The sequence below is a fragment of the Mandrillus leucophaeus genome, unplaced genomic scaffold, assembly GCF_000951045.1.
Source record: "Mandrillus leucophaeus isolate KB7577 unplaced genomic scaffold, Mleu.le_1.0 Scaffold404, whole genome shotgun sequence".
Taxonomy (NCBI): domain Eukaryota; kingdom Metazoa; phylum Chordata; class Mammalia; order Primates; family Cercopithecidae; genus Mandrillus; species Mandrillus leucophaeus.
In genome coordinates, this window is record NW_012104299.1 from 303,816 (window position 1) to 319,595 (window position 15,780).

General features: G+C 44.5%; 1 protein-coding gene across 1 annotated transcript in view; it reads right to left on the minus strand.

Annotated features, from left to right (window-relative positions):
• PRKCA (protein kinase C, alpha) overlaps positions 1–15,780 on the minus strand; it is a 329,541-nt gene that overhangs the window by 164,546 nt on the left and 149,215 nt on the right. The window contains exon 4 of the mRNA XM_011992150.1: positions 11,890–12,018. Coding sequence (XP_011847540.1) covers positions 11,890–12,018 — 129 coding nt within the window. The remainder of the gene's footprint in view (positions 1–11,889; positions 12,019–15,780) is intronic.

The following is a 15,780-nucleotide window of genomic DNA, read 5'->3' on the forward strand; positions in this document are numbered from 1 at the left end:
AAGTTGATGAAACGACACTTCCTTCAGGCCACCTTCCCCAAATTCACCCCTCCTCACTGTGAAAACTTTTACAGGAAGTTTGCCTTGCTTCTATTCTCTCCTCATTATTCTAGGAAAAAATGCCTGCTTTGGTTTGAAAAGGGACCCTGTCTTTAATTAACCACAAACCTTGCATTAATTAAAAAGGAAAATGCACGTAAAGGCAGCTACCATTCTTCTCAGTATAAAAAGTCCCCCGTGGGGATGCTCTGTGCAGAGCTTTCAGTGGGTGGCCACGGCCCGCTATTCAAATGGGGATATTTTAGAACCAGCTCAGGAGCTAACTTATCTCATATTTTCTCAGGAAATCTGAATCTTTCCAATTGGAAATGCCTACAAGCTAAGACGCACACAGTCTGATGTTTCTCTGCACCATTTTGATGCCAATAATCACAGCAGGTGTATTCACATTAATTGGAGATTCCTTTACAACACATCTGAAAACATTTTTTTTTGCTAAGATATCCGAGCAGCTTGGTGTTGAAAAGGACCATAGGACAGCACCTGCCGATTCTAGTTTCCTACTGAGCCATTCCTACCCACCGTTGAAGATGACGTGGATCAAGAGAGGAAAAGAATTTCTGCATTTATTTTAGGACATTTCCACTGGTGAACCTAACCATTCCCAAACCCTTCAAGTTTTCCACCCTTTTGGTGGAGAACCGGGAACCAAAAGGAGCATTTATCTGTTATTTATTTCGTCTTTCATCCTGACCCCCAAGATCTCTCTCCCATTCCCCAAGCATTAGAAGACAGTTTCAAAGGAAAGTGATTGAAAAGACATCATTTGCAAGCTTCTAAGAGATTTCTCACTTGGCTAACACATTTACTTACTAGAAGAAGATAAAGTTCCTTGCAGTAATTTCATAGCAATTAATCTTGTGCTTAAATGATAATCCTATAATTAGAAGCAATTAAAATCCTGCACAAGAATGACCTGCTCAGTCAATGTCAATATCTCTGTATTCTAATGGGGTAATCTTGAAAGAGGCCCCAGAAATAATTTGCTTCTCCTCTTCCAGGGATGCAGGCGTTCAAAGCCTATCTTTAAGAACGCTTCCTCCTGGCAGGAGTCACTGAAGTCAAAGAAGATGGATGACTGATGACCCTATAAAGAATCTGGGGGCTTGGGGTATCTTAAGCAGCAGAAAGAGAAACTATGTCACCACGAGCATGGACACCAGGGTGCTTTACAACAAACACAAATGCCTCATGAAGGAAATGACACTGGCAACTCTTTGCCCTTTGCTCCAGTTTGCTGCCTCCCACGCACATCTAGTGACTAAGCACCCAGAGTGAAAAGCTCTGTTGGAATCGCCGCACAGAGAGCCAAGCATGAATAACAATCTGTGGGATGGCATGCTGCAAGTCTGTACATATCTGACATTAAGCTGAGCCACAGATCAGTGAGGACAAGGTACAACAGTTGGGATGTAAACAATGATGTGTCTCTTTGAGAAGATGCAACCTTTTTCTTAGCTGATAGATGTTTCTCTAAAGGATCCCAGAAGTCATGTGGCTTTATGAATTGGGTTAAAACAGGATCATTTTAACTTGATCCAGATGTAGGGGTAAAACGGGAAGAGTCACTTGGATTTGGGGTGAGGAGTGCAGTAAAAGCCTGAGTCAACTTCTATGCTGTGCTTGTTGTGTACTTCCATCATCACCATCATTGGCTCAACAGACACACATTTTGTACAAATTTGAGGCACTAGGCTGGGTACAGGAGATAAGACGCCATCTCTGACCTCAAAGGACTTATGATATAGTGGAAGGAGATCAACAGGCAAATAAACACATAGGTGAAATCTCATAACACATGCTACAAAAGGCATGGAGAGAAAGTGGTTGGTTTCAGGCAGGGCATAAAACGTGAGGAGAGGCTTCCTAAAGGTAACTGGGGCTGAATGTTAAAAATACATTCTTTGGGGAGCAGGGAAAATGGCACAAGCAAAGGTAAGGAGGGAGGAAACACTGGTGGGCTATTGCCTGCCACACTGGGGAAGCTGCACATGGCTTGGAAATCTGGGTGCAAACGAGTAGGGGACATAAAGGGTAAATATGGGGAGATGGGCAAGGTACTGGCTGCAGAAGGGGGCATGTGGATGTAAGACACTGATATTCAGAAATGTCCAATCAAGGAAGAAGAGAGAGTAGATAAATCCACTGAAAACATGCCGTTATGACTCCAAAGCATATGCATTTGAATGGGATAATGTGCAGGCTTTCTTCTGGTACAAGTGCACTGCTGTATGTTTTAGCTAAGAGGCACTTTCCCATTTTCTTGTGCCAAGGATGTGCCTGGATGTTAAGCACCAGTGAACTCAAGGCAGGTGACTGCTAGATTTGATTTCTCTGAAGACTGTGAGAATGTGAGAGCCGGATGAGTCTCCAATGGGGAAGAACTGGGACCACTAAGAAAAAGCCAGGAGGATGCCAAGAAAGGGCTGGTCCAGTCGCATGCCCATGCAAGTCACACACTGTCAAAACATGTCCTGAAACGGCGTGTTTCCATCCTTCTGCCCATTTTAGTTCTTCATTTTCCAGCACAGAAGACTTCAGCTGGATTCCCTGCCACCATTTTTATTTCCAGCCATTATGGAAACCCTGGAAAATGGAGGGCCTGGGGAAGTGAGGACAGACCCTCACCCTCAGTGGTGCCAACAGAACAGTAATCAGAGGAGCTGCGGAGCCATCCCAGAGTAGCCTCCACTATTAATTGCAGGATAGAATGTGAAATTGCAAGCACTTGAAGCAACAGTGTGGGCTGTGTCTGTACCCAAGGGAAACGGCTGTGAGTAATCACAGGATCTTCCCTCAGCCAGAGCCAAGGGTCAGCAGCTTACAATAGCGGGAAGGGCATGTATGGGTGATAGAGGCAGCTGGGCAGGCTGTAGGAGCTCTCCAAGCCTCAGTTTCTTCAGTTACAAAATGATGATGCTGCTGATGCTGATGATGGCATTTTTTCCGAAAGGTGGTTGTGATGGAATATGTAGGAAAGCATCCAATCAGGGCCCGGTACACAAAAACTGTTCAATCAGTGTCGGTTTCTCTTCTCACAGGATCTCTGCATTCAAGAAACACCAGGAGCTTCTCTGGTTTGCCCTTCATGTCCCCTTTCTAGGCAGCTGCTACTGCTGTGACTGGCTGAGTCTCGTTAGCATCTCCATTTGCAAGAGGCCAGGCATGGAGAGATCATCGGATAATAAGGGTCCCCCCCCCCCCACAGACGCCGAAAACATCCCAAGAGAAAAACACACACAAAAACCCTCTCCAAAAAAACACAAAACCCCACACACACTCACACCCCCCCCCACAAAAGAGAGGACACCCATGCTTGCTGTGCCTCTCCCCAGGGAAAATGAATTCTACAACGCTTTCAGCTAATGTTACTGGATTCATAAAACTTCTACAAAGCCGTGGAGACAAAGTGTGCTTTGTCATGAAGAGCAGTTACCCCTCTTATTATGGACTTTTCTCTACCAGTATTTAAGCCCGAACTAAAGGAAGTAGTTTCTCTTATGTGTGAGCATCATAAAGGTTGTTGGTTTTTTATTTATTTTTATTTATTTATTTATTTACTTATTTTTAAGAGATGGAAGCTTGCAGGAACTAGAAGCTGGTGTCTTTAAAGTGGGCAGGGAACCCCCAGATCAGTGGGGTATCCAAGGAGAGAGGAGATGGAGAATACAAACGGCCCACTCAGCCATTCTCCAACTCCTTGATGTTTATTTATATCATAAGTAACAGTTTTGCCAACATTGTGCCCACAACTACTACTTTTTTTGGATATGGGGTTTTGCTCTGTCACCTAGTCTGGCATGCAGTGGTGCAATCATAGCTCCCTGTAACCTCAAACTCCTGGGCTCAAGCGATCCTTCTGCGTCAGTCTCCTGAGTAGCTGGGACTACAGGTGCATACCACCACATCTGGTTAATTTACTTTTTCTTTTTGTATAGACGAGGTCTTGCCATGTTGCCCAGACTGGTCTCAAACTCCTGGGCTCAAGAGATCCTCCCACCTTAGCTTCCTGGGTAGCTGGGACCATAGGCGTGAGCCACCATGCTCAGCCTACTTCTTACACATATGTACACACATCTATGTATGACTCCTTTAGCTGTTTAATTCATGTTTTCTTTTCTGCCCGAGCTATTTGGAAAATGGGGGTCATATACAAGCTCTTGGGGACATAGACCACTAGTGGCTCCCAATCCCAGGCAGCCCCTGCCCATCCATGTGAGTGCACAATTCCCAGAACCTGCCTGTGGCAGTCTGGCCCGCTGTGTCATGGCAAGTCCCATGCAGCCAGTCCCAGGTGGCTCTAAGGAAATGGTCAGTGACTCACCTGTTTAACGGGGGCCAGAGGCCAGGTGAGTGCTCTTCATGAACCAGGCTTCAAGGCCCAGCCTCAGTGCAGAGCCACAAAGAAACACAGGGTGGGGGCAGAATAATTGTCTCCTTTGGTGTGCCATCCACAAAACGAAAGCTGTTGGTGGCCATGGACAGAGGCATGGGAGGGTCATAAAGCAAGATGGTGGAGGCAAGGAAGCTGGACTGCCGAAGGGCTCTGATGGCTGCTTCAGCGGGGGCTTCCTTCTAGCCAAGAATGACCTCTAGAGAGTACATTTAAGTACTGGATCAGCTGAAACAAAGCTCCAGACACAGATATCATTGCCTAAGTTTTTGGGAGTGAAGTTGAAAGAACAGTACAGTGAACTGAAGTACTATATCACTTTCTAGAGTCACTATTATTCCGCCACAGGTGCTCTTGCCTGCACACACCCTCTTCTTCTTGCCCCCAACCCCTGCCTGGTCCTATTTTCAGACTTCTGTCTGTTTTTTTGCTTTTGTTGAACCATTTGGAAGTAGGTTGCAGACATCAGGAAAAATGACCCCTAAAATATTTCCGCATTCCCGTCCATAATCACATGACCATTACCACCCAGAAATTTCACACTGGTACAAAAACATTCTCTAAAATACAGTTCAGATTCAACTGTCCCCACTGTCCCCCAAATGTTCTTTAACAGCTGTTTTTTTTCTTGGATCCAGGATCCCACCATGTGCTAAAGATTGCATTTGGTAATCATGTCTCCTTACTTTCTTTTAATCAAGAATGATCAGCCAGGCACGGTGGCTCACGCCTGTAATCCCAACACTTTGGGAGGTCAAGGCGGGTGGATCACCTCAAGTCAGGAGTTCAAGATCAGCCTGGCTAACATGGTGGAACCTTGTCTCTACCAAAAAACAAAAATCAGCCAGGCATGGTGGCACACGCCTATAATCTCAACTACTCGAGAGGCTGAGGGAGGAGAATCGCTTGAATCTGGGAGGCAGAGGTTGCAATGAGCCAAGCTTGCACCATTGCACTTCAGCCTGGGTGACAGAGTCTCAAACCGTCTCAAAAAAAAAGTAAAATAAAATAAAATAAAAAATAATTAAGGCTAAAACCATTAGATGGGAGGTTGTTGGTCATCAAGTACAACATCCAGATTCCTTATTAATTACAAACAACAACAACAACAAAAATACCTTTGCAGTGGAGGGATCCGCTAAGAACACGGAACTAAGTGGTCAAATGCAGCATCACCAACAGTGGGCACTGTGGGTGCCCCTGAGGACAAGCAGCTTCTTGCCAGCACCCTCTCCATCCCTACACAAAGGAGCAGATATATCTGCTGTGTCACCGTTTATGTTCCTGATCTGGATCCAAATCCCATAACTAAGATTTATTGAACAGAAACGACTTCCAACTAACACTTTTTCCTTTAAGTAAGCAGCTTGGTGCATCTCCTTGCTGGCAGCCCTCAAGTTATTATATTCCACAGCCTGCTTGTCACTGCAAAAGGTACCTGTGCAAAGCTTTTAGGCAAAGCATGCGCTACCTGCTGCGTCTCCTTACCCAGCAATGACAGAGAAGATCTCTGCTCACTGTGAATCTCAGGGTGATGTCTAGGGTTCAGGCTCTGTTCTTGCTGAAAATGTAGCTATCTGCAACTTAAAATCTTCCCATTTTAAAAAGAAATATTTAACTCAGAGCCTGTGCACACGGCTCCTAAGGATTGTGCAACTGGTAAACTGATAATTGCAGCTCTCATACTTTGAAAATGGAAAGAAACAAACTTCCCTCCAGCTCTCTCCAACTCTCACTTGAAATTCCTGACATCCTGGATGGTGCTGAGCTTCCTGAACACACTCTGCATCTTTGCCTGGAATGCCCTCTCCTTCCCTTCCCTGTCCTCCCAGCTCCACTGCCACTTCCGATGTGAAGCTGTCACCTACTGCCTCCCCAGGGCCATTGAGGCTCCCCTTCTCCCAAACTCCCACTGCACTTCAAAAAACCAGGTACAGCACGGTCCGTGTGGTCTTTGACATGGTCTGTGACACGGTCTAGGTCTTAATCATCTTAGCATCCCTGGTGCCAGGAAGAGAGCAGGACACACGCTCAATAATGTACGATCAATGGGTGAAGCAAAAAAATGAATGATTATCATACAAGGCTGAGGCTCGTTTCCTTCATTCTGTAGCAAATACACCATGATAAGGTGGAAGAACACACAGAGGGAATACACAATAAGATGAGGGTGAGTCTCCGTACCTGCAGGGGTGACAGACATCGAATCACGCAGGGCCCCAGGTAGGCAGGAGGAGTCCCTGTGCGGTAAGAGCTGGGAGGAAATCTTCCCCTCCCCGACCGGAGTTCAGTTTAAAACTTCAATCTCCACATCAAACTAACAACCTCTAGTTGTTGAGAAAATGAGACTCTTCTTCAGAATAATCTATTTGTGGGAGAGATATGCTCCTGAAACAGCTGTAAAGCACCCGATATTTTTTCCATTTACTTACAAGATTAAATTGAAAATTGGTTCCCATGAGGGATTTTTTTTTACTACGCCTATAAACCGAATTTACAAAACACACCAGAGTGTAGAAAACCAATTACAATCTCCTATAAGAAGAAGAAAAAAAAAAAAACATGCGACACCATTCTGATAACATCAGCACCACTGCCCGAAGGCAAAAAATAAAAATACACTGCTAAGGTGGCGGGCTTTCCCATAAACACCCCACCAAGCTAGAAAGAAAACTCACCTCTGACTGCAAAGGGTGGTTTCCATCCCACAGCAGAGCTCCTGTTCAGAGTTTCTATGTTACTTTGGGATTACTGCGTAAAATTTGCGATTCGACACAGGTAAGACACAGCTGGAACTAACCTAGCAATTAACACAGCTGCTCAGCGTTTAGGTTTAAATGCATTTTCTGAGAAATCACTCACATTTGGACCATAAACGCTGCGCGTGATGGCTTATGGTTTATATTTGTGTTCTCATGAAAGCCGTCACCAGGCTAATTCCCACAGCCCTCTACCTCTCTCAGTCGGAGCTCTCTTCCCTCTCTGCCTCTCAAATACCTACAGTATTCAGTCGGCAGCTTCTCCACGGGTTCCTTCCATCTCTGTCCCCTTCCCCACCATCAGCACCTCCCAAGGGTGTGCTATTTCATCACCACGTACTTGGCACTTAATTTTACATGGATGTGGGTTGTTCTTTATCCTCTTCCTGTGTTACTCTTTTCTCCCCTGGTTTTAAGTCCCATGTTGGGACTTTCCGTGACCTCAGAGAACCTTGTGGGGTGCTGATTGTGGGTTCAGCAAATATTTATGGGTTTATTGTTTGTTCCAAAGGAGACTCTAATTAATAAAAGAGACTTGGAACATTCATAGCCTAGGTACTGAAAGCAAGGCTGTGGAAGCCAGGCCTGGGCTGCGGCCCCCACTACATCACTTTCCACCCTGTAACTTGGAGTGATTTTCTTCCTTTCTCAGCTCCTTTGCTCATCTCAAAAAGGAGGATAATAATAGTATTTACTTCATGGGATTGTTTGGGGAGTCAATGAAGCAATGAACATAAAATGCTGAGCACAAAGGTTCAGTCCTATTAACAATAAATATAGAGCAAGCACTCAATAAATGGTAGCTATTGGTATGAAAACATTTCTCAAGATAAACTCATGCCTGAACTATTTGGTTGGGAAATGGTGCAGGCAGGTACTGGGGGTGGGGATGCCATCCATCACTGGCGAGTGCTGCCCCCAGGGGGCTCTGCTTAGTACCACTTGCGGCCCTTTTATACTGAAAGAAGATGAGTCTGATGTCTTCTATTTGGCTGTTTAAAACAACTCCTAGTAACTAATATGGGCACTCCTTCCTCCTCTCCCCTCCTCTCCCCTCCTCTCCCCTCCCCTTCCCTTCTCTCTGTCTCTCTTTTTCCTTTTGGTGGAGTCTCGCTCTGTCGCCCAGGCTGGAGTGCAGTGGCACAATCTCGGGCTCATTGCAAGCTCCTCCTCCCAGGTTCAAGCGATTCTCCTGCCTCAGCCTCCTGAGTAGCTGGGACTACACGCGCACGCCACCACACTTGGCTAATTTTTTGTATTTTTAGTAGAGACGGGGTTTTACCATGTTGGCCAGGCTGGTCTCAAGCTCCTGACCTCAAGCGATCCACCCGCCTCGGCCTCTTAAAGTGCTGGGATTATAGGCGTGAGACACCGCACCCAGCTGTAAGTACCTATTTTTCAAAGTTTTATCAGCTACTATAGTTATACAAGGGCATTAACACCAGGGGTTGCTGGGTGAAGGGTGTACGAGAACTCTGTACTATGTGTGCAACTTTTCTGAAAATTTTAAATTACTTTAAATTTAAAACGTTAAAGATGTAATTACTAATTAGTTATTTCCTTGAGCCTGACTTTCCATACTTAAGATTGGATTCCCTTCACACACACAACTGTACTTCAAAAATAGACTCCAATTCTTATGGATACTGTCATCAAAATATCTTCTCTCTGCATCTGCCATTTAAATATTTAGCCATCCAATTTACCATCTGTGTGACTCTGGGTGAGTCACTTCATTTCCTTGTGTCTCTGTTTCTTCATCTATAAAGTAAGGATAATAAAGTCAACTTCTTCACAGATTTGAATAAAAGTTAGTACATAAAGTACTTAAAAAGTGGTCCTGTGGGGGAAGCACTGAGTAGCTGTGAGCTGCTGCTATTATTTGCTATGGTCTGAATTCATATCTTAAGACTGGATTTCCAGTGTGATAGTATTAAGAGGTAGGGCATTTGGGAAGTAATTGCTTTGGGATATTTCATCCAAACGCAGAGCCTTATAAAAGAGATAACAGGGAGCAAGTTTGCTCCTTGCACCATGTGAGGACACAGCCTGTCTTCCTTTTCCATGTGAGGACACAGTGAGAAGTGCCATCTATGAAGCAGAGACGGAGCCTTCACCAGACACTGAATCTGTTGGGGCCTCGATCTTGAACTTCCCAGCTTCCAGAACTGTGATACATAAATCCCTATTATTTATAAATAACCCAGTCTAAGGTATTTTGTGATAGTGGCCTGAATGGAATAAGACATTATTATTATTAAACTTGCTGAATTCACATTCCTAGAGTGGAGCTATAGTTCTACAAAAATTTGTAAACTAATTCTCAAGGGACTTGGCCCAGATAGTTGCCATAAGTAATACTGGCTGGCTTTCACATGTAAAAGGTCGATGTCCGACCCAGTGAAAGGTATTGTTCCTTAAGCTGATTCTACAATTGTGAGTCAAGTTCAACTCTTGGCAATAGTAGAGGAATTAGCCTGATGTAAGCTCTAGCACAAAGAGGTCTGACGTTTCTCTTCCACCTGTGTACCTGTGCCACTCCAGCCAGGGCATCTGCGCCTCTCTGTGCAGTTTTAGATCTGCAAGGCTGTTGAGGCTCATACGAGAGACTGGAAGGTTCAGGCAGTACATATGGTTGCTGCTTTTATTACCGAAGGCGGCACGGGGTGTGTCCAGCATGCACAGTGTGCAAGTTTTCCTTTATCTAGAAACACAAAGAATGCCAGCTAAACATTTAAATGCTCTGTCCAGGCATTCTTGCCTTACAGTGAGCCATAAGGTAGCCACATGTAAACCCATAATTAAACTCTGAATATTCACCTGTGATGTCTACTCTATTGCCAACAGCAGTCGCTTTGGAAATAAAGGAAAAGGTAAGAAAAGCATAGAAATGTTTAGCCCATAGGCATTCTACTTTATGCTCCTTGATCCTTTACCACCTATGGACATTAGGTGTTATGGTAATTTTCCCCTTGACTGCAAAATCTGCCCCCCCATATGTGGTTTTGACAATGTGGAAGCCTTAGTAGAAAAGAGAAACAAGAACAAGGCTGTGATGTTGCAGAGGGGTCTCATGGCCTAGATCATGGCCCCCAAGGAACACCATCTTCCTCTGGGCAGAGAGCAGCAGTTCCCAGTCAGAGGGGCCCTGGCTGTCAGATAAGGGCAGAGTGGATTCCAAGGACAGCATCAGCCCATTAAAAAGAAATGCAGGTGACAGCCACAGCCCCAAAGGCATTATAGGGATGGTCTTGAGAAAATAAAAGAATTTCTCTAAAATCTACAAAAAGTCAGAAGGGATTCTGTATCTATGATAGGGATTTCATTCCCAATTCCATTCTGACCATCAGCTATAGCTGGTTTCAAGGTTATCCGGAGGCAAACTGTTACTCCCTCCTAGCGATACCTTGGAATCCTGTGGTTTTCTTTGAGTTCTTACCTGAGAGGGCAGCCCTGGTTCGAACATTTGCTTATCTTTCAAAGGAAAAACCTGAGGATGTTTCCAAAAGTAAGCTTTTCTTTGGAAGCCCCCACCTTTCCTTTTTTTTCTTAAACAGATCCTCCTAAGCCCTTCTTCTATGTTTTCTGTTATCTAAGCATAATAGATTAGCATCAGTCTTTCCATGTTTATGACAGCTTCAAATTCCTAGATACAAATGGAAGATACCTTTGCTGATCAAATCAAGATGAATGCCCTTGTCAACAAGAGTAATGTATACAGTTGGTCACTCCGGGACCCCCAAGTACAAGGAAATAGGCTGATGCCTGAGAGTTCAACCACACACCAACATGGAGTGGGTCATGGTACAGAGAACTCAAGTCATCTTGAGGACACGGGATGGGTCCTAGGCCAATAGGACTCCAGGATAACTTGACTGAGTGTGCCGATTAACCGAAAGTGGATTTGGTGGGAAAACCAAAGGAAAAGCCATGCTATGGCAGAGCCCACCCAGAAACAGCCCCGAGGAGGGAGTAACCAGGCCCGTGGACAGGGAATTCCGGTCACCTAGCCAGGCTGTTTGTGGGAGGTGTGGTAATTACAAGCACAGTATCTGGAGTCAAATGCCTCCATTCCCATCCCAGCTCCTCACTTACTAACTGTAACACTGCAAAGTACTGATCTGTGTCTCAGTGTTCTCTTCTGGAAGATGAAGTTAATAACCAGCTAGGTGTCAGGTCTAAATAATTAATCTATGTGAAGTTCCTAGCACCATCCCTAACACAGGGGAAGCAAAAGCACTCAACGACTGTTGCTGTTTCTGAGGTGGATTTATTGGGCCATCACAGCCCAATGCCACAAAACACCTGGGTCATCCATTCATTTGCCTCCCCTTGTTCTAGTTCCACTCCCTCCAACAGCATTTTGATTAACTGGCTCCCCTGTCACCGGGAGGAGAGTATACAGGCCATGCTGTCAGAATAGTCCAATCCACACAGTGGTTGTGACTTCGTGTGACATTGAGTATTTGGGAATTTGGGTGTACAGACCCGTCTCCTGGGAGGTGTATTAACGTGAGGGATCAGAGGGCTGCAGGGCTCCCAGACAGTGATGGTTCCACCAGGACAACTGCCTCTCCAGAGGCCTCAGGGCATACAGCTCAGCCCCCACCCTGCCTTAATATCAAACTTCATCCAAATGCCTGCCCACGATGCTGCTCCGGGATGAGCAAGCCTTACCTGTGACATGGAGCTTTTCATCAGCAACCTCAGCCTTTAGGTAAATCCGCCCTCTCTTCTCTGTGTGATCCATTCCGCAGAGGCTGGGGACATTGATGACGCATTGCTTGTGAACGTTCATATCGCAGGCTGTGAATCAAGAAAGCAGAGGGTGAGCTGGGCATATGGACTCCAACCACCGCTCCTCAGTGTTTTGGTGCACGAGCAGAAGTGAAAATGAGTTACCCCCAACTCGATACTTTGCTATACTGTTTTTGGTGACATAAAGAACTGTTAGCAGATGTCCTGTACAGCACAGGCTTCATGTGAGTGACAATATCCTTAAAATACCCATACCATATTTGCTCAATCTTCACTGAAGCAAAATATCCCAGCTTGGCCTTCTGTGATTGTTTCAAATATTTAACAGTATACAAAATTCACACAGGTAAATATGTACAAAGCTCAGCTTAATTAATATTTTATGTACACAGAGGCAAAGTAATATGAAAATTTTAAACATAGGATTTTTTTTTTTTTTTCTTCAGACAGGGTCTCCTTTTGTCTCTCAGGCTGGAGTGCAGTAGCATAATCCTAGCTCAGTGCAGCCTTGAACTCCTGGGCTCAAGCGGTCCTCCCATGTAGGCCTCCTAAAGTACTGGGACTACGGATGTGAACCACTGCTCCCAGCTTAAACATAAGACTTTTTGCTAATGAATTCTGTATGCTTTTCTGGGCTTACCACTGAGAAACAGTGAAAATCTGCAGATTGAGTATAGAAAATTCATTAAATTTTCCTTTCCTCAGCTAACCTTGTATTTTCAACAAGGTTTAAGTACACTGCCTGTGTTTTTTTCCCCAAAGAACTTGTATTTGGTATTTTAAACCTGTCTTCAAATATTTAAATATTATTCCAAGTAAAACAAATACCCGCCTAGCATGATCAGCCACTCCTTACAGCTGACATTATGTGGGTGAGACAGGGGGAGGATAAAAAAAGATCAGTATTATTGCAATGAACCAAAGAAACCCTGAAAAGAATCCTGTGTGCCGGAAACAAACAGAAGACCGTGTATAGGTGTTCTAGCTCGATCGTCCTTGTACCTTTAGGCTTCCAGAAGGAGGGAAGGCCCCTGGAATCCTCACGAATCCTTGCCAGGATGCTAATAAGGTTATTCCGTAATCATCAAGGTGAGGTCTTCCTCTCTGTTTCATTTGGAGTGTTTAATTTTAACATGACAAAGTAAATTGAAAAAGCATCATGAATAATGTATACCGCTCCGATTAAAGACTGACAGCAGAATGATGGACATGCTGAGGAAAGAACAATTAGCTAATTCACAAATGTGGATGCTATTAGGCTTCCATTTCCAAGGCTAACTGTTCAAAATTCTACACTTCGAATTTAGCCAATATAAAGGCTCCTGAAAAGCTGTGTTATGAATGTCGCTTGCGTTAACCATGTCGTGTGTTTAAGTGTCCGGGCAAAATTTGCAATGTGAAGGCAGTAAATGCCAGAGCCTCTGGAAAGCACACAGGCAACGGGGAGGGTACGGGAGGTGAAAGTGCACTGGGCCGTGTTCCAGTCTCCGCTGTATATCTTGGGAAGCTCATTTGTTCTAACTTCATTTCCAGCTCTACAAAATGAGAGGTTGGCCCACTCGAGTTGTTGTTGCTAACTGCCCCCTGACGCCCTGCCCCATCCCAAGTGGAACTCCATCTAGGATTACAATTGCACAAGGTGGAAGGGCACGGGAAGAGGCTTTTTCTCTGCAGAAGTTAAGGTCAGTAGGGGTTGCAGTTCTGGGGCTCATCAAAGGAGCACAGGCGGCAGCCACAGAAGCCTTAAGATTCCTAAGAAAAAGAGTTTAAAACAAAACCAAACAAAAAAGCATTGGTCCAGGTCAGCGGTTTTCAAAATTTTTTTTAGTAAGGAAACCATTTTGCAAACAAAATCTAAAGCAGAATCTAATTATGTAAACCACATGAGTGTTATTTTATTAGCATCAACTCAGCTAACAAACGCAAATTTATACCATATATTTATTATAAAGACATTCAAGGATCACCAGTAAAGCCCTCCGATACAAACAGAACTTTGAAACCAGTGGTTAGGGATGCAAGTTGATGTCTCAGACCAGCCTCCACATCTCATTTATTTTTGCATTTTGTTAAAGTGGTACAGGATCCAAAACTCCTGATTCACACAGAAAACTATGTACAAACAGGAACAGTGTCTAATGGTATGCTTCCCCATCCCAGCCGACTCTTCGGTGAAGAGGATGCTGTAGCAGAAACCAAGTTCTGCCCAAGGAGTGAAGGTTGAGTATGTAACATGTTCAAATGTTTATTTTGTTCCCAGTTTTGAAGTAGTTAAAATATATATACAAATGCACTTAAGCTGTAAGCCCTTGCAGAACCCCTGAAAACCATATCTTTGGAATCCTAGGATTTTTTTTTTCTCTAGTGTTTTGAGACCAAGTTTCACTTTTGTTTGCCCAGGCTGGAGTGCAATGGCACAATCTTGGCTCACCGTAACCTCCGCCTCCCGAGTTCAAGCTAGTCTCCTGCCTCAGCCTCCTGAGTCGCTGAGGATTACAGGTGCCTGCCACCACCCAACTAATTTTATATTTTTAGTACAGACAGGGTTTCACTATGTTGGTCAGGCTGGTCTTGAACTCCTGACCTCAGGTGATCCGCCCGCCTCGGCCTCCCAAAGTGCTGGGATTACAGGTGGAAATCCTAGGGTTTCTTGAAGCAAACAAACATGGCATTTGGTTGTGACGCTGTACAACTCTGTAAGGTGAAGAATCTCTGTGTCTGAGAAACTCCATCTACTCTATAATGCTCGTTTATGTTCCTTTTTCTACAGTTTGCTCCATGTAAGATACAAATATCAGCTTCTGGCCGTCATAGCAAATGGCAATAGTCATTAGCAAATGGCAATAGGCTGAAATTTCCACAGTGCTTCCCAACCTATTAGAAAAACAGGCTGGGCAATTAACTTTTCATGTCCTAAAAGTATCAACTTGTATTTAAACAAACATAGCCTGAGGAATCTCATACTTTAAGAACGATCAAAGCAGGCTGGGCGCGGTGGCTCACGCCTATTATCCCAGCACTTTGGGAGGCCGAGGCGGGCAGATCACCAGGTCAGTAAATGGAGACCATCCTGGCTAACACGGTGAAACCCCAACTCTACTAAAAATACAAAAATTTAGCTGGGTGTGGTGGTGGGGGCTGTAGTTTCAGTTACTCGGGAGGCTGAGGCAGGAGAATGGCGTGAACTCGGGGGACAGAGCCTGCAGTGAGCTGAGATCGCACCACTACACTCCAGCCTGGTTGACAGAGAGACTCCATCTCAAAAAAAAAAAAATGATCAAAGCAAAGAGTCTTCATAGTTGCTTTTTTTCCTCCTGGTAGTTGATGGAGATACACACATAACAAAAAATAACAGAAAAGGGCTGGTGTCTTGCTTGTCAGTGGTCCTCAGTGTTCTGAGCCGGGCTGATACACATTTGATCCATCCATAAACATGCAGGGTGAGTGAACTTAAATAAGATGCTATTCTGGTTTTTATGTTCATTTTGGTTTCAGTTTTAAGAAGAGCCTACTGGATTTTTCCACAGTCCACCCACTAATTAGAGACACAGGAAGATAATGAGTATGGTTGCTTGGCTTATTTTGAAGCTAACCAAATGTGGACCCGGCGGCGGGAGGCTTCTTTGGGGTTTGACTAGGCTATATTTTACAGTGATTGAAGACTTCTGCCACAAAAAAAAAAAAAGGAAGAAAAAAAAAAGTGACAGCACCCCCCACCTCATTTATAAATCGAGTGCTTTTTTGGGGTTCATAATGAGGCAATCAAGTAGTTTAATAAACTGGAACTTTGACAGTGGAAGATTCTACACT